The sequence below is a fragment of the Telopea speciosissima genome, chromosome 2 (assembly GCF_018873765.1).
Source record: "Telopea speciosissima isolate NSW1024214 ecotype Mountain lineage chromosome 2, Tspe_v1, whole genome shotgun sequence".
Classification (NCBI taxonomy): Eukaryota; Viridiplantae; Streptophyta; class Magnoliopsida; order Proteales; family Proteaceae; genus Telopea; species Telopea speciosissima.
The window spans coordinates 83,280,332-83,294,431 of record NC_057917.1 but is presented as its reverse complement, the minus strand read 5'-3'; the positions used below and the strand labels follow the sequence as shown (position 1 = coordinate 83,294,431).

At 36.9% G+C, this 14,100-nt stretch overlaps 1 protein-coding gene across 3 annotated transcripts; it reads left to right on the top strand.

The window, feature by feature from the left end:
* The first annotated feature begins 1,427 nt into the window (after positions 1–1,427).
* Positions 1,428–7,704, top strand: LOC122651720 (protein NEOXANTHIN-DEFICIENT 1). Of its 3 annotated transcripts, none has more exons than XM_043845222.1 (11): positions 1,428–1,481; positions 2,485–2,580; positions 2,714–2,797; positions 2,887–2,950; positions 3,268–3,314; positions 4,199–4,253; positions 4,493–4,531; positions 5,695–5,860; positions 6,829–6,895; positions 6,978–7,034; positions 7,422–7,704. In XM_043845222.1, the coding sequence occupies exons 2-11, from the start codon at positions 2,516–2,518 to the stop codon at positions 7,681–7,683; spliced, it is 906 nt and encodes a 301-aa protein (XP_043701157.1). In that variant the 5' UTR covers positions 1,428–1,481; positions 2,485–2,515; the 3' UTR covers positions 7,684–7,704. The 3 variants fall into 3 exon arrangements, with proteins under 3 accessions (XP_043701157.1, XP_043701156.1, XP_043701158.1); XM_043845221.1 differs by having other exon boundaries at positions 1,465–1,481; positions 2,465–2,580; XM_043845223.1 differs by lacking the exon at positions 1,428–1,481 and having other exon boundaries at positions 2,426–2,580; positions 6,978–6,989.
* The last annotated feature ends 6,396 nt before the right edge of the window (positions 7,705–14,100 follow it).

Genomic DNA, 14,100 nt, shown 5'->3' with positions numbered 1-14,100 from the left:
GTGTGTTAGTTTGCTAATCCGCCGGACCAAAAATTGAGCTGTACATGTTCTATGGTTCCCTCTCAATTGTTATTCCTTTTCCGTTCGCCGTTTTTGGTGGGTATGTTTTTTGCTTTGATCCGCATTGGTGTTAATTGATCTTCAGTTGAAATGACTGTTTTTTTTTAATGTATTATTTTATTTTATTTTGGCTAACATGGTTTTGATTTCGGGGTAATGGATATATTTTTATTTACTGGTGACATTCATCCAAAATTATCAAATTCTGTGCAATATTTCCTTATCTATCAAAAACGTCTCTCTTCTGCAATTCCAGATACTTTGTTCAACCTCAAGGGAGCTCGACCTGCAGCTTCTATTGGAAGGGTAGAGTTTGATACCGTACCTAGTAAATTTATTTTTGTGATAATAAGTTTCCTGTACAGTATATACTGCTGGCCTGTTTCCAATGCAATATATTCGAGCATTGGAGGTTCGTACGATTAATGTAAGCAGGAAGAAAAAGAAGAAGAAGGAGGAGGAGAAGGGACAGTGAAGGGGTGGGAGTTTTTTACGATTATCATTCTAAAAGGGCATTTTGGTCTTAAAAAATTTGTGACAATGATACACTATCACGACTAACCCCCTTTGTTACAGGTTTGTAACGGTGGGGGGGCCAGTTAGTTATTAGTATGCAAAAGGAGAAGGTAATAGTTGTTTCACAGTTTTTTGGGGGATAATAGTAAATATGAAAGATTTTGGGATGATAATTATAAAAAATCCATTATTTTATGGAGGAGATGAAAAAGAATTTTTTAAATAATTTGAAAATGGCTTATCATTGTGACATTATTAAAAGTTACACATTTATTTTAAAGTGATTTAAAAGGAAAATTACTTCAAGAATGATATAGACATGTTTGAGTTTCAATTTTGTAGATTTGGGATAGAAAAAAAAAAAAAGATTCTACTAAAAAATAAAAAGAAAATGTTTACCAAAAAAATATGAAAAAGTAAAATTACGATTATTGTTTTAGGGCACATGTTCTCTATCCAGAAGCGCATCTGGACACAAGATACTAATCATTTTGCTCATCCCCATGTGTGATGTGTCCACTGTATCCCGCACCGCAGTGGAGAGACCTTTATCCTATTTTTATTATTAGTTTTGGAAGAAAAAAAAAAAGGTATGGAGTAGTAGCTTTTGTTTGTGCTGGAATCTGAATCATAGTGGTGGGTGGGATAAGATTCTATCCGTTGTGCTGACGTTGTTGTTATCATCGCAAATCAGCTTCGCTGTCCGTTCCCGTTGAGAAACACTGTTCCACACTCACTCTCTCTACTCAGTACTCACACCCTCCCCCATACCCGTAGTCTCCTGAAACACACGCACACACACAAAGCAAGAGAAGAGAGGGAGAGAGTGTGTGTGCTCATCTGGTTATTCAGTTGTTCTCTGGCTAGGGTTTCCCCGAATCCAACTCAAAGCTTCATTTACTTCGGTTAGTTTTTTATTTTCAGTTTTGGATTTCTCTCTTTCTCTATTTCCCCCCACTCTCCTCTATGAGATCTCCAAGACTATTTATCTTTGCTTCTCTCTGCAACACATTCAGCAACATACTATACAACCTGCTTCTCTACGGTTTATAGATTCTCCTAGGCTCCTACTGAGCATTCTGTCTAGTCATTTTTCTTGTTGGGAATATATGTTTGAAGCATTTGCTCTTATGCTAGGATTTTCCTAGATCCTGGCATTTATGGTTTGGTCCTTATTTGGAACAAGAAGTGGCCAATATGCTGGAATCCTTCTCTGCTTCAAAATTGAATACATAACTGTTATCTTATTGTCATTAGTTTTTGGAAATTAAGGGACACAATATGAATAAACTGATGGCAACTCCAGGTGGGTTTTGTCTTCCTTTTGATCTGCATTTCAATTTTTCTCCTTAAAAAACATATTACTTTCAAGTTTTACAATTTGGTTGAAGATCTTTGGTCATTCTATTTTAGTTCAAGACTCAAAGTTCCTGAGTTTCCATGAGTTTGACTTTTCCTTGAATCTCATTCTATTACTGTAGAGGTAATGGGGAGGATCTAAAGGCGAGATTCCAAGATGAATATTTGACTGCCATTATTTAAACTGTTGATTTACTGTTGTGACTACTTACCGTAAGTCTGTAACACTGGTGCTGTGATTAATCAAGATTTCTTTTTGTTTCTATGGTGAAACGTTATCATCCATGTTCAGATATTGAGTATCTATGACCCTATGTACATATATCCTCACCCCTTCTGTAAACAGATAACTTGAATATCTAGTTATTGTTTATAATCTACACTATGTATCTTGCCCCTTCATTATTTCCTTGTGTTTCTTATACTACCAAATGTAAAATAGTCTAATCTGTTTTTTCCACTCTATGGTCGTTCTTTGTTAACCACTAGCTGGGAAACTTCAACTTCTTCCTCAGAGGTCTTCTTACAGTGTCATTCACTGTCTTCTAGAAAATAACTTGTATGCTTCAATCTCTGACCTATGGGAGTTGGAGAAGCAAAACCTTCTTCAGGTTATGCCAAACCTCCATGGTTATTCAAAGGAAGGCATGTATTCTTTTACTTCTGGTTCATTCTTTTTATATGAACATTCATGCTCTTTCGATTCCCCCCCCCCCCTTTTTCCTGCGTTTTCATTACTGAATGAAGTTTTATGTTGAACAATGTGTTTGGTTTTCAGTGCACTGTACCAGCTCCATCTCGTGAAAGCAGAAACCGCTCGAGCTTTTATACCAAAAGAGTTCAGATTAGTTGAAGCTTTTGGGTATTATCCTCTGTTCTCTATTCCCTCACCCCCATCCCCACCCCCACAAAAGAAAATGTCAGTATTGAAGTTGAGTTTACACTGTGCAGATACACTCTTGGTGGTTTTTTTCTTGCTCACTATGATGATAGTCCAGCTGGGATCTTTGATGAGGTTAGAGATGTTAATTTTTTGCACTAGAGAGTTATTTCAAGTTGCACCTTTTTCCATCATATATCAGTAGTTGATAGTACTAGGTCTCCTTGGTGATCTTATAATCTTCAGTTTCATTTTACAACTCCTGAATCGCCTAGGAATTTGAGTGCTTTAAATTATCTATGTTTCCTATTGTATAGTTCTTGATGTATTTTTGTCAAACGTTGAGAACGTGTACCTATAAATAGCACAAGTGGATAGAGATTAAAGAGAAATACTGATTAGTGCTAACCTCTTTGCATTGGTAACTAACAAAATTATATTTGCATTCCCAGCTTGTGGTCATTGCAGGGATTGTATGGAACCCCCCAACTTCTTGCGCGTATGTAACTTTTCCTTTTCTCTGATCCAAATTAATATGAAAAATAAGCAAAATTATTCTGGAGAAAGGTAATAAAAGACTGCTCTTTGCTGTTTACAACAGCTAACATCCATATGATTTGGGTATGCAAACTGATTTGTCAAATCCAAGATCTGATGTGTCAGTTACTCTGATAAGTCTTGAACTTGTTGGACTTGGTTCAGCTTGGGTTGATTCAGGCTGTCCAGGGTTGACAGTGTTGATCCAAATTGATGTTGTAAGCCCACAACTCAGGACGGGTCTGCTTGGACTAGAATAATTGTACTGTTTGAGTCGACTAAGTGATTGGGAGGCATTGTGAGTGTTTATCTTTACCATGGTAGAGTGACTATTGTAATCGCTGTTACTAGAAAAGCTATAAGCTGAATGATTGTTGACTTTCTTGAGTCATCACTTGCACAAAAACTCTCTATAAATTCGTCTAGTTAAGATATCCTCTTAAGACTTCCAAAGCCATATGACAGTTTGCTCAGTGGGCTTAATACTCGCCGGACTCAGTCAATTTGTAAACAACTTACGATTTGAAACCTATGATACAACAGGTTGCAGTTCGACTCAGTTAATACCATTTTATTTTCTATCTGATGTAGCCACATATGTGACTTTTTCTATTGGGTTGTAATGATGATACAAAATATTAACATTTGGATACCTAGAGATCCAATGATTCAAAATAAGCTTGCAAATAATATCATGCCCTTGTGAACCTGGTATCATCAATTATATGATTCTCTGTTGTTTCATAATGGTGATTTACTTGGATGATCACATTGATGAGCACTAAGCTCTAAAAACCCAAAGGTGAGTAAGCTTGCAATGAGTTGTGTTAATACTTTTCTCAACAGATGGGCTGCTAGGGTACTTGTAAACAGCCACGAAGCTTGCTTTCATGGGCGAAAGGTGAGGATTCGTTTCACTCTTAAATAGGTCCCCTTAAACTGAATCTTTTTAATATTCTTCCAAGTTTTGAGCACTAAGCCTTTTTCATTGCTGATTTTTCTGGTCCACAAACAGCAAACCCAACTGTTTGGCCAGCTTCAGCTAATTATTTGAAAATTCAGCCAACTTTTATTAAAATGAATGACTTACTTGACGCATAATTTTTGGTAAATTAGTTTCACTTCTATGTTTTCTTGCAGTGTATAGGGCTTCCGAGTCAAGTTGCTGGGTTTTCAAAGGTATTGTTTGAATAAAGTAACTCTAGTGTGGTAGCAAACCATGAATGAAATATTTCTTGCACAATAATTTGTTTACATTTGGGTCTGATGTGACAAAGTTTGTCAGAAGTTAATTTGATGATATGTGCTCCATGCTAAAGATCTCAGAACTCGGATCCCATTCACGATGGGATGTAGGCCAGCATTTGTTCTGTTTCTTCTAGACCTTAAGATTCTGGGAGAAATCTCAAAAAAATTGTTCATTGTGTCAATTTTATATTATTTTTTATCTACTGCATTATCTGGGTATTGAGAATTGAAATCTTGAACATACAGCCCATCAAAAGAGTGTTTTTCACAGACCAGCAACTGGAACTTGTGGCAGTATCAAAGAGTAGCTTCTTAATACAAGCTTAACTCTTAGATATGGAAAGCATATGCACATATAACTGCCAACACATGCTCATGCTCATGTCACGGTATATTATTGATCAATTCATTGCAATTGCATGATCCTAACCATTAGGCATGTTAGGTTCTTGTGAATCTTCATCAATCTTTTGGGCACTGGTTTCACTTTGTCAGATCGGCTCTGATCTTCTATCTTTCATAATATCATTGCAATTATTGATCAAATCATTGCAATTGTTTATTGTGTTAGTTTTATATTATTTTTCATCTATTGCATTATCTGGGTATTGAGAATTGAGATCTTGAACATACAGCTCATCAGAAGAGTGTTTTTCACAGACCAGTACTGGAACTTGTGGCAGTATCAAAGAGTAGCTTCCAAACACAAGCTTAACTCTTAGATATGGAAAGCATATGCACATATAACTGCCAACACATGCTCATGTTCATGTCATGGTATATTATTGATCAAATCATTGCAATTGGATGATCCTAACCATTCGACATGTTAAGTTCCTGTGAATCCTCATCAATCTTTTGGGCACTGGTTTCACTTTGTCAGATTGGCACTGATCTTCTATCTTTCACAATATCAGGGCCATGACTTTGACAAAAGTTGCCCATGATTGGATATCCAGATTGCTGATCCCGTGTGCCTCTCAATGGTTACACAGGGAGAGAATGTATAAGATTTTACTCATAACAGATCAGTGGCATGCACCAAATCAAGTGAATTAGATAATGATGAACATATTTTGTTTCTTTTCAAGCAGAGAACAACAATCTTAGAGAGGTCAAGAAATAAGGAGAATAGTTTCTTAAATAAGATTGGTTTTGGAACTGCTTTTTGCAACCCAAAGGATCGTATTGATGTTCAAGTAGCAGAAATCAAGGATTCTTCCACAACTGATTTTTGTTGCATCAGCCTTCCAACTGCTGGTGAGTTGGTTGAACAGAGCACAGATAAAAAGCATTTTTTGTATGTTTTTATGACTTGCTCTTGTTAATTTTAAACCTTTTAGGTACTGGTTAGCACCTCCTTCTAGAACTCAAGATTTGTGGAAACTTTGTTAAAAATATGTATTAGGTTTTTCACTTGATATCATAAGATACTAAGATTTTATATTTTCATTTATCAATTGTATATAAACTAATCCTCATTGATAAGATACTAAGATATCTATCAGCATATTTATTCTCTGATACAGGAGGGACATTTATATATTTTCCTTGTGCAATCAACTAGTGCTAGCTAAATCACTTTTGGACTAAAATAATGAATCCACCACTGATCAGAAATCTTGAAGGACATATCAAAACTAATGCCGAATCTAGCCTTTCAAATCTAATTGGAATTTCAGTTTACCGGCTTTCAGGTTTTGAACTTCTGTTAGTGAAGATTTTTATTCACTCGCTCCTGCTCCATGTCACTTGAAAGACCCCAAAAGCATAGAAGGGGCCCTGCTTGTCAGGTTCCTATAAGTTTGATAGAATGTTTTTAAATGTTAATGATGTATGATGTATTTGTCATTTTAAATGAGAACAAGAACGTATGGGGTGCTGATGGTAGATTGTGGTAATCAAAACCCTTCCGGACTAATAGCTATACGTATTATGGACCTGAATTTGACATGAACCCTATCAACTTTATCGGAATCCAGGTCGGACAATAAGATGACTTTATATGAATAAGCAGGCTATGTGTTAAATGATCAAGTTAACTGGTGACACTTCTAACTGGATAAACCTCACATACGTCATTGTGTGAGTGACAATTAACTGTGATGCTTTCTTTATCTCTCTCATTTTGGTGGTAGGGGTTTGAGAGACTTCAAGCATTTTCTTTTATGCAAATATTCTGATGTCATTTTCTCTTTTTTCTTCGGCCATGAGTTTGTTGATGGCAGTGCTGGATTCCAGATCTGATAGCATGTGGATGGGTCCCATTGTCAAAATGTCTCTGCCAAGCTTTAGGTAGTTTTTCTAACAATAGATTGGTTCTGAATTGAGCTCTACTTCATTGATTACTGATTAAATTTTTGCTTGCAATTTGCAGTGGCCACACACAGTATAATCCTCGCCTTCTCAAGTATTCATGTCAAATTAAATGCAGGTTTTGTTTTGTTTCCCAGCTATAATGCCCTGCTTGAACTTCATAAACATGAAATTTCAACCATTTGGGTGAATCCAATTCTTTAATTCTCCTGCAACTTAGGGGAGGCAATTTGTGGGGCGGGCCAGTGTCTGGTCAGGATAGGGGTGTCAACTTCCATCCTGAACTGGTTTTCGGTTTGTATTGTATGCAACCGGTAGAAACTGAACCTGAACTGGCCATGGGATTTGATCAATTAGATAGATCTAATAGATCTAACATCAATAGGGGAACTTTCTGCACCTAAACTGGCCATGGGATTTGATCTTTATCAATTTAGCACAATAGACATTCCAATTTTGGATTCAACTGTTTTGATCTTGGTTTACTGATTGACACACCGTGTAGGGTTCGAGCTGTGACTCCAGCAAAAGTATCAGGACCAACAACTCCAGTGGACAAACATGGAGAAGGATTGATCGCCCACCAAAGTTCTTACTCCGTGGATTCTGAATTTGAAGGACTGACAGAAAATGATGCACGGAACCGGAGTATTTCTGTGTTATTGTCAAAGCCTGTATTGGCGTTAGAGTTCAACTTTCTGAAAATGCAGGTGGAACCCCCCATTGTAGTTGCTCATTGCTCCAAGAACTTAGTAGAAGGCTCTTAATTATATACCTACTTTAATACTTATCTTCTTGCAGATATCCTTCCAGCATGTTGTCATATATTAGCTCCAAAAACAAACTTCCCAAGTTAGGCAATATACACCAATCCGCATCCCCTTACCCCCTGCCCAAGAGAGAGAAACACTATTCAGAGCCAACATGTATGTTCTCTCTAAAAGAAGGATGGGATTTCCTGAAAATAGGATCTGAGGATTTTCGATGGGCATAATTATCACTATAGGATATTAGACATGAAAAGACAGTCAGAAATCTTTTATTTTATGCTGCATTTGGTTGCTTTCCTTAATGATGAGGGGATGGGGGGGGGGGGGGGGGAAGGGATCTGGAGATTTAATCACTTTTGTTTATAGCTTGCCTTATGTGAAACTAGGTTTTGGGCATTTCATGTTTGAAATATTATGTTTGAGGTTCTTTATTAGTCAGTTCTATTTAAAGTTAAAAATAATTTTCAAACTTTGCCCATGGCGAGTTCTCTCTCTGCAACGACCCCTGCCCCACCCTCTTATGCTACTGTTCTACCTCCCCACCCCACCCCACCCCACGCCACGCCACGCCTCGCCTTGACAGTGAACAAAACATCATAAATACTCGAAAGCTTCATCTCCTTCCTCTTCTTCTCTCATTTCTGCAAACCTTTGTTTGGGTCAATCTCTCTCTGTCTCTCCATTCATTGGGCGATTTCTAGGACTCTTTACGACTCCAATTGCTTCAAAGGTGTTTTTTTTTTCTTCCGTCTTACCTCAACTTCTTCTTTCTTTGCTCTTTCTTTTTATTCTTCTTCCGCCTCATGTCCACACAGTTTCACTTTTCAACCTCTCCTATTCGATCTTTCCCCCCTTTCTTTTCTTAGAAATAGCTTTGGCGATTAATCTTGGTGGTCAGAACCCGAGGTTACTATCTAATGCATTCCGAAGCTCCATTCTTGTTTCAGAATTGATCTGTGGAAAGAAGTTTTGGTTTTTCGGGTGCTCTTGATTCAAAATAGAGGGGCGGTTCTCTCTTTCTACTTTTGGTATCCCTAAACATTTTTCCGAGTAACACGCAACGTTGTTTTGGGATTAATGTGAGCAAGCTGTATCTTTGAAACGAATCGTCTGTTTGTGGGAGGAGCTTGCTTGTCCATGTTTTCTATTGCTTTGGGCTCTGGTTTTCTCTTGTTTTCAACTTTGACGGCTTCATGTTTTTTGATTTTGCCTTGCGGGATACTCATTGTCGTTCTCTTGTTTGGTATTTACATTTTTAATGTGGTGGGGCATGGGTACGGGTAGGGTGGGGGTGGGGAGGAAAATAAGTAACGTAAGTGGGTGAGTGGGGGCGGGAGTGCAGGGCAGGGTGTTGGTGGGGCCCGTGGGGGAGGAAGAACAAAGGGAAGGGGAGGGGAGGGGAGGGGGGGGGGTTGGGTTGCTGGGGGTTAGGGTAGGCGTATGGTGGTGGCAGAAGCCAAAGATGGGGGCGGAGGTGAGAGGGGGTGAGAGAACTGACCATGGGTAAAGTTGAAAATTATTTCGAATCTAGGTAACAAAAAAAAATCTTAAAACATAATATTCCGACATGAGGTACCCTAAGGATAGTTTATCCTTTTCTTTATGAAAGTCTGGGGAATCAATCATTTGATTGCTCTAGTAGAAAAAAAGCAAGAGGAAAAATAACTACTATTGGGAATTTGAATCCCTAATTTTGTTTCTCACCCGAGGACAACGAAGTTGAGAGAAAATTTTGTCATACCAACCTTCTCTTCCTTTCCCAAACGAGATATGGAAAATATGTTCACAAAATTTAAGACAACAAACACAAATGCAAACATAGCTTAAAGGACTGTCAATTGCCTATAGTTTGAAACAAGTCTTCAAACTAAATGAAAAAAATATTCTTTCGCCAAAACAACTAAATAAATAAAGGGAGAAGGGTGGCGTGCACTATTGGGAGCGTGGGACACACTAGGGCGGGGTCATTTTCATAGGAAGGGGAAGAGAGATAGACATAGGTGTTGGTGGGATTATTATCCTCTCTAATTCCTAAAGTGTGGCAGTGCGGCAGTGCTAGGTGGAGATGTCGACACTTGGCAGCTGCTGCATCCAACGATCGGATCTCATTGATATGGACCATTGGATGCAGTAGCTGTCAGGTGTCGACATCTTCACCTAGCATTGCCGCACTGCCACACCTTAAGAAATTGGAGAGGATAATTTTCTGTGCTGGTGTCTGTTCACAAGTATACTCGAAATATGTGCACAACAATAGGGATGTCATTTTTGAATTATTTTGAAAACTCTTTTTATACCTTGTCTTAAAAGGTGTCAAGTTCTAAATACTCCTCTAGATGTGTTATTCAGCACTTCCATAAATAAACATATTTATAAAAGGAAAAAAGAACTATGTCCTGGAGTGTGGCCTACGCCAGCACTCCCATGAGTCTATCTCTCTCCTCCCCCATATGAAAAGACAGTCCTAACCCTTGTTTTAAGGAGGATAGAGATAGACACATGCGAGTACTGGCGTAGGCCACACTCCTGGACAGAAAACTCCTTCCCATATATAATACAAGAAAACCTAAGTACTTAATACTTATAGATAGATGATATAAAGTTACAATTAGAGTGGATATTATCAAAGCAAATACATCAATCTATCTGAATCTATATTCGATTATCATCTAGATATCAAAAATTATTTGAATCCATATTCGACCATCATTTAGATAGCAAAAGCTATCCGAATCCGTATCCAACATCTCATTATCTGAATAATTATTCAAATAATCATATACGAATTTAAATTGAATCCAAATTTTTGACTATCCATTAATAAATCATCTGCGAATATTCATGGACATACACAGGGATATTTGATTGAATTTGAGAATCATATTCATTCTATGCAATGGTCCGAACAACCTTTCATCCATCCACATGACATAATAAGGTTGGGCCATGTTAGGAGATCTCTCAATATGGGACTGTGTAAATGGCTTTTGTCTATTGGTGGGTTACGAAATCCGTATTCCATTGGGATGGAACATTGCATTAGGGAAACTTAATGTGAATGCCGTCCGATTGGAATGTTTTGTTCGGGAAATGGACAAGTCAAGACTCTATCAGGATGTGCATATCTCTCTCTCTTTGATGTGTGTGTGTTGGGAAAGGATTCCAATCCAGCGATTTGCGAACAAGTCTATGTCCCTGTCCATAAGCCTCAGGTCTATGGCATTGCTACCCAAAATTAAGAATGGCTCCTTAAATCGGATGGTCATGATCACCCTGGCAAACTCCAGTTTGATTGGGTAGGAATAGGACCCATTCGCATTATTGCCATTCTCCACTATGCTTAATGCATCTTTTATTAGGTACACGAAAATACTATTATATATATATAAATATATATATATATATTTTGTAATAAAAATACTACTATATTTGGTAACATGTTTTATGGACGGGCTTATCAACTGGATACATATAGATGCCCACTTATTTGTAGAGGCGTCAAACGGTTGGTTTAGTCCGATTTCGGTCTAGAAACGAGTAAGAGTAAAACCAAAACATTCATAAACTGTAGGGAGGAAACATTCAGAAGAAACACTTTAAATCGTCTTCCCCAAATCAGACAAGTAAACAATCAGGAATTGAGAAATTGATTCTATCTGTTCAAGTTCTAATCAAAACAAAGAGAAATAAATTATAAGTGGAAGATAACTAATGAATTCAATAGATAAATAGAGTTTGTAGAGAAATTATGGTTACAAATAAAGTTTTGTTTATCATTGTAAGAGGAAGATAAATAATATTGAAATCAATGGATAACTAATTAGCGAGAAGATAACTAAAATTAAAATCACAAAATGAACCATATTATCAAAGTATCAAATAATTCATTTAGCTGTCCAACTAATTTTGTATAATGAACAAGGAGATCAATGGAAGCATTGTTACAAATCAATTTTCCTATTCATAATCACATACTCATTGATTTGTAACAATTCCCCCCCCCTTTTTGTAGAAAGAGATGAAACTCTATTAAATGATCGGGTTACACTCCTATAATTTGAGATAAAAATCCTCTACAATACCGGTGGGGCGGCAATGCACATCCAACGGCACAGCAGAGGCTGGAGAGGATCCTGGTTCTATAATTTGTAGTTATGACAGAGTTCCCCTTACAACTAGAAATCTTCTCACTAATATTGAAACCAATAAATAATCAATTCACCTATTCATAACCTCATACTCAACGTTTTTTTTTTTCCTGTTTCATTTGGTTCGACTTTCAATCTGGATATTGGTTAGATCGGTGCGATTAGGTTTTTAATCAGCCGTGTCATACTTCAATCCGATAAGGATCGATTCGGTTCCAGATTTTCGATCGATTTTATCGGTTCGTGCTTGGTTTTGACACCTTACCTATATGAATCACATAGGGCTAAATTTTATGGAAAAATAGACCCAAAACTCTCTCATTTATAGAGTTCAAAATAAATTTGCTAATTCAAAATAAACTTCCATTCTCATTAAGTCTGTCTTAAGCTCTATTCTTACATACTTAATGTCAAGTTTTTTATTTCCAAAAAACATTTGTGATTAGTCTGACTCAATGAATTCCAAGTTTTGAAGATGGGAAACAAACAAACATAGGAAACTTTTCTTAATCTCATAGATAAATGTGTGTAAACTTACGAATCTTGGGAGGGTTGGGTTTTCAGTCGAATTATGTTCATAATAAGGCCCTCTTGTTCCATCTGGGTAGGAGTTTACTGAAAAATCCATCAACGTTGTGGAGCAGAGTTTTGAAGACCAAGTATTTTCCCAATACCAATGTTACCTCGCTAAATTTCAAGTCTCTTGGGTATGGAATAGTATTTCACTTATTCTTTCTACTCTTCGATCGATGACTTGTTGGAAGATTGGCTTTGAGCAATTAGTGGATATATAGAGTGATGAATGGCTTCCTCAATGGCCCCCAATTTTCATGAGGAATGTTCTTGTACCAATTTTGCATTGTAATGAAGTTTATGAAATCATTGTTGATAGAACATGGAATGTCTATGTTTTGTTCATAGTTTCCAAGTACTCTATAGTTCGTGATATTTCAAACATATCCTTCTCTGCTATTTCACACAATGATTTCTTATTTTGTCAGTATACTAGGAAAGAATATGAATTTGCAGAGTACTAACACGAGAGATAAATTATGTGATCCCCTCACTTGGGTGTTTGCCTTTGTATTTATAGGGTAAAGTACCGTTATCTATTGGGAGGCATTGCTCAGAATCCTGCGATGATAGATTGTCATTTTAAGGAAGGTGAATCTTCATAGTTGATTGACATGGTAGAAGATAATCGTAGAGAATCCTAGAGGGAAAGTCCCGTTGTAGCGAAACTTCTCGATAGTGAAGGAGAAGAATCCTGGTGTAATATGGAATATAACAGATCGTGTGAAACAGAAGAAGTACCTGCCATGTGGTGGCTACTCAAATAGTTGATAGTTACCCTTATCAATACAGTAATAGATATAAGGACAACTTACCGCTTTGATTTAGTAAATCTTTTTTTTTCTCATTGAAAAAAAAAAACAAAACAAAAACTCATGATTGCCAAAAGGATGCATGACAATGCTTAGACAACTCATGACAATAAATGAGGATTACCGTGATTGAATTTAAATATGAAGTTTTAAAAATAGAAAATTAAAATAATTTCTCTAGATATCTAATTCAGAATTATCACATCATCATTTTATATGCCATCAGTAAGATGAGCCACTCGTATACACTAATTTACTATTTGGATGAGACTCGAAAATCTTGTCAATATATTTAACCCCAAATTTGGTGAAGTAATATAGTCAATCTTTTGACCTTTAAAGGCTTGCTACGAGGGTTTAAAAGATTGGAATCAGGATCTAGTTTGGTCCCAATCAATTTTGTTTTGGATCGGATCGAAATTGATATGGATCAATCTTAAATTGGCCATAATCAGACAAAATATATTCTAATCTTAGAAATTCTATTCGGATCGATTGATCCAGACCACTCAAAATCAGGGATCAAACATATCAGCCAATTTAACCCGAATCTACATTCTATCTACATTCTCAGAATAGATTCTAGATCTAGATCGTGTTGTGAAGATGCCCCCTCTCTTCAACCCACTTCCTATGACAAACATCTACAAACAATGGAGAGATTTTTTTCACCATTTGTGAAAAATTGTGAAAAAAATGGGATACAGAAATGCTCTTTCCTACTCGCTCATTTGTGAATTGTGATCATGGAGTTGTATACTGTGAATACCGTACAGACGATCTCTACAGTTGGGGAAAGGGAGATGAGGTGTAAAATTTTGCTTTTATTTATTTATGGCGAATTATTCAAATCATGGGATTGGTTGCTAGCGCTTCGCTGT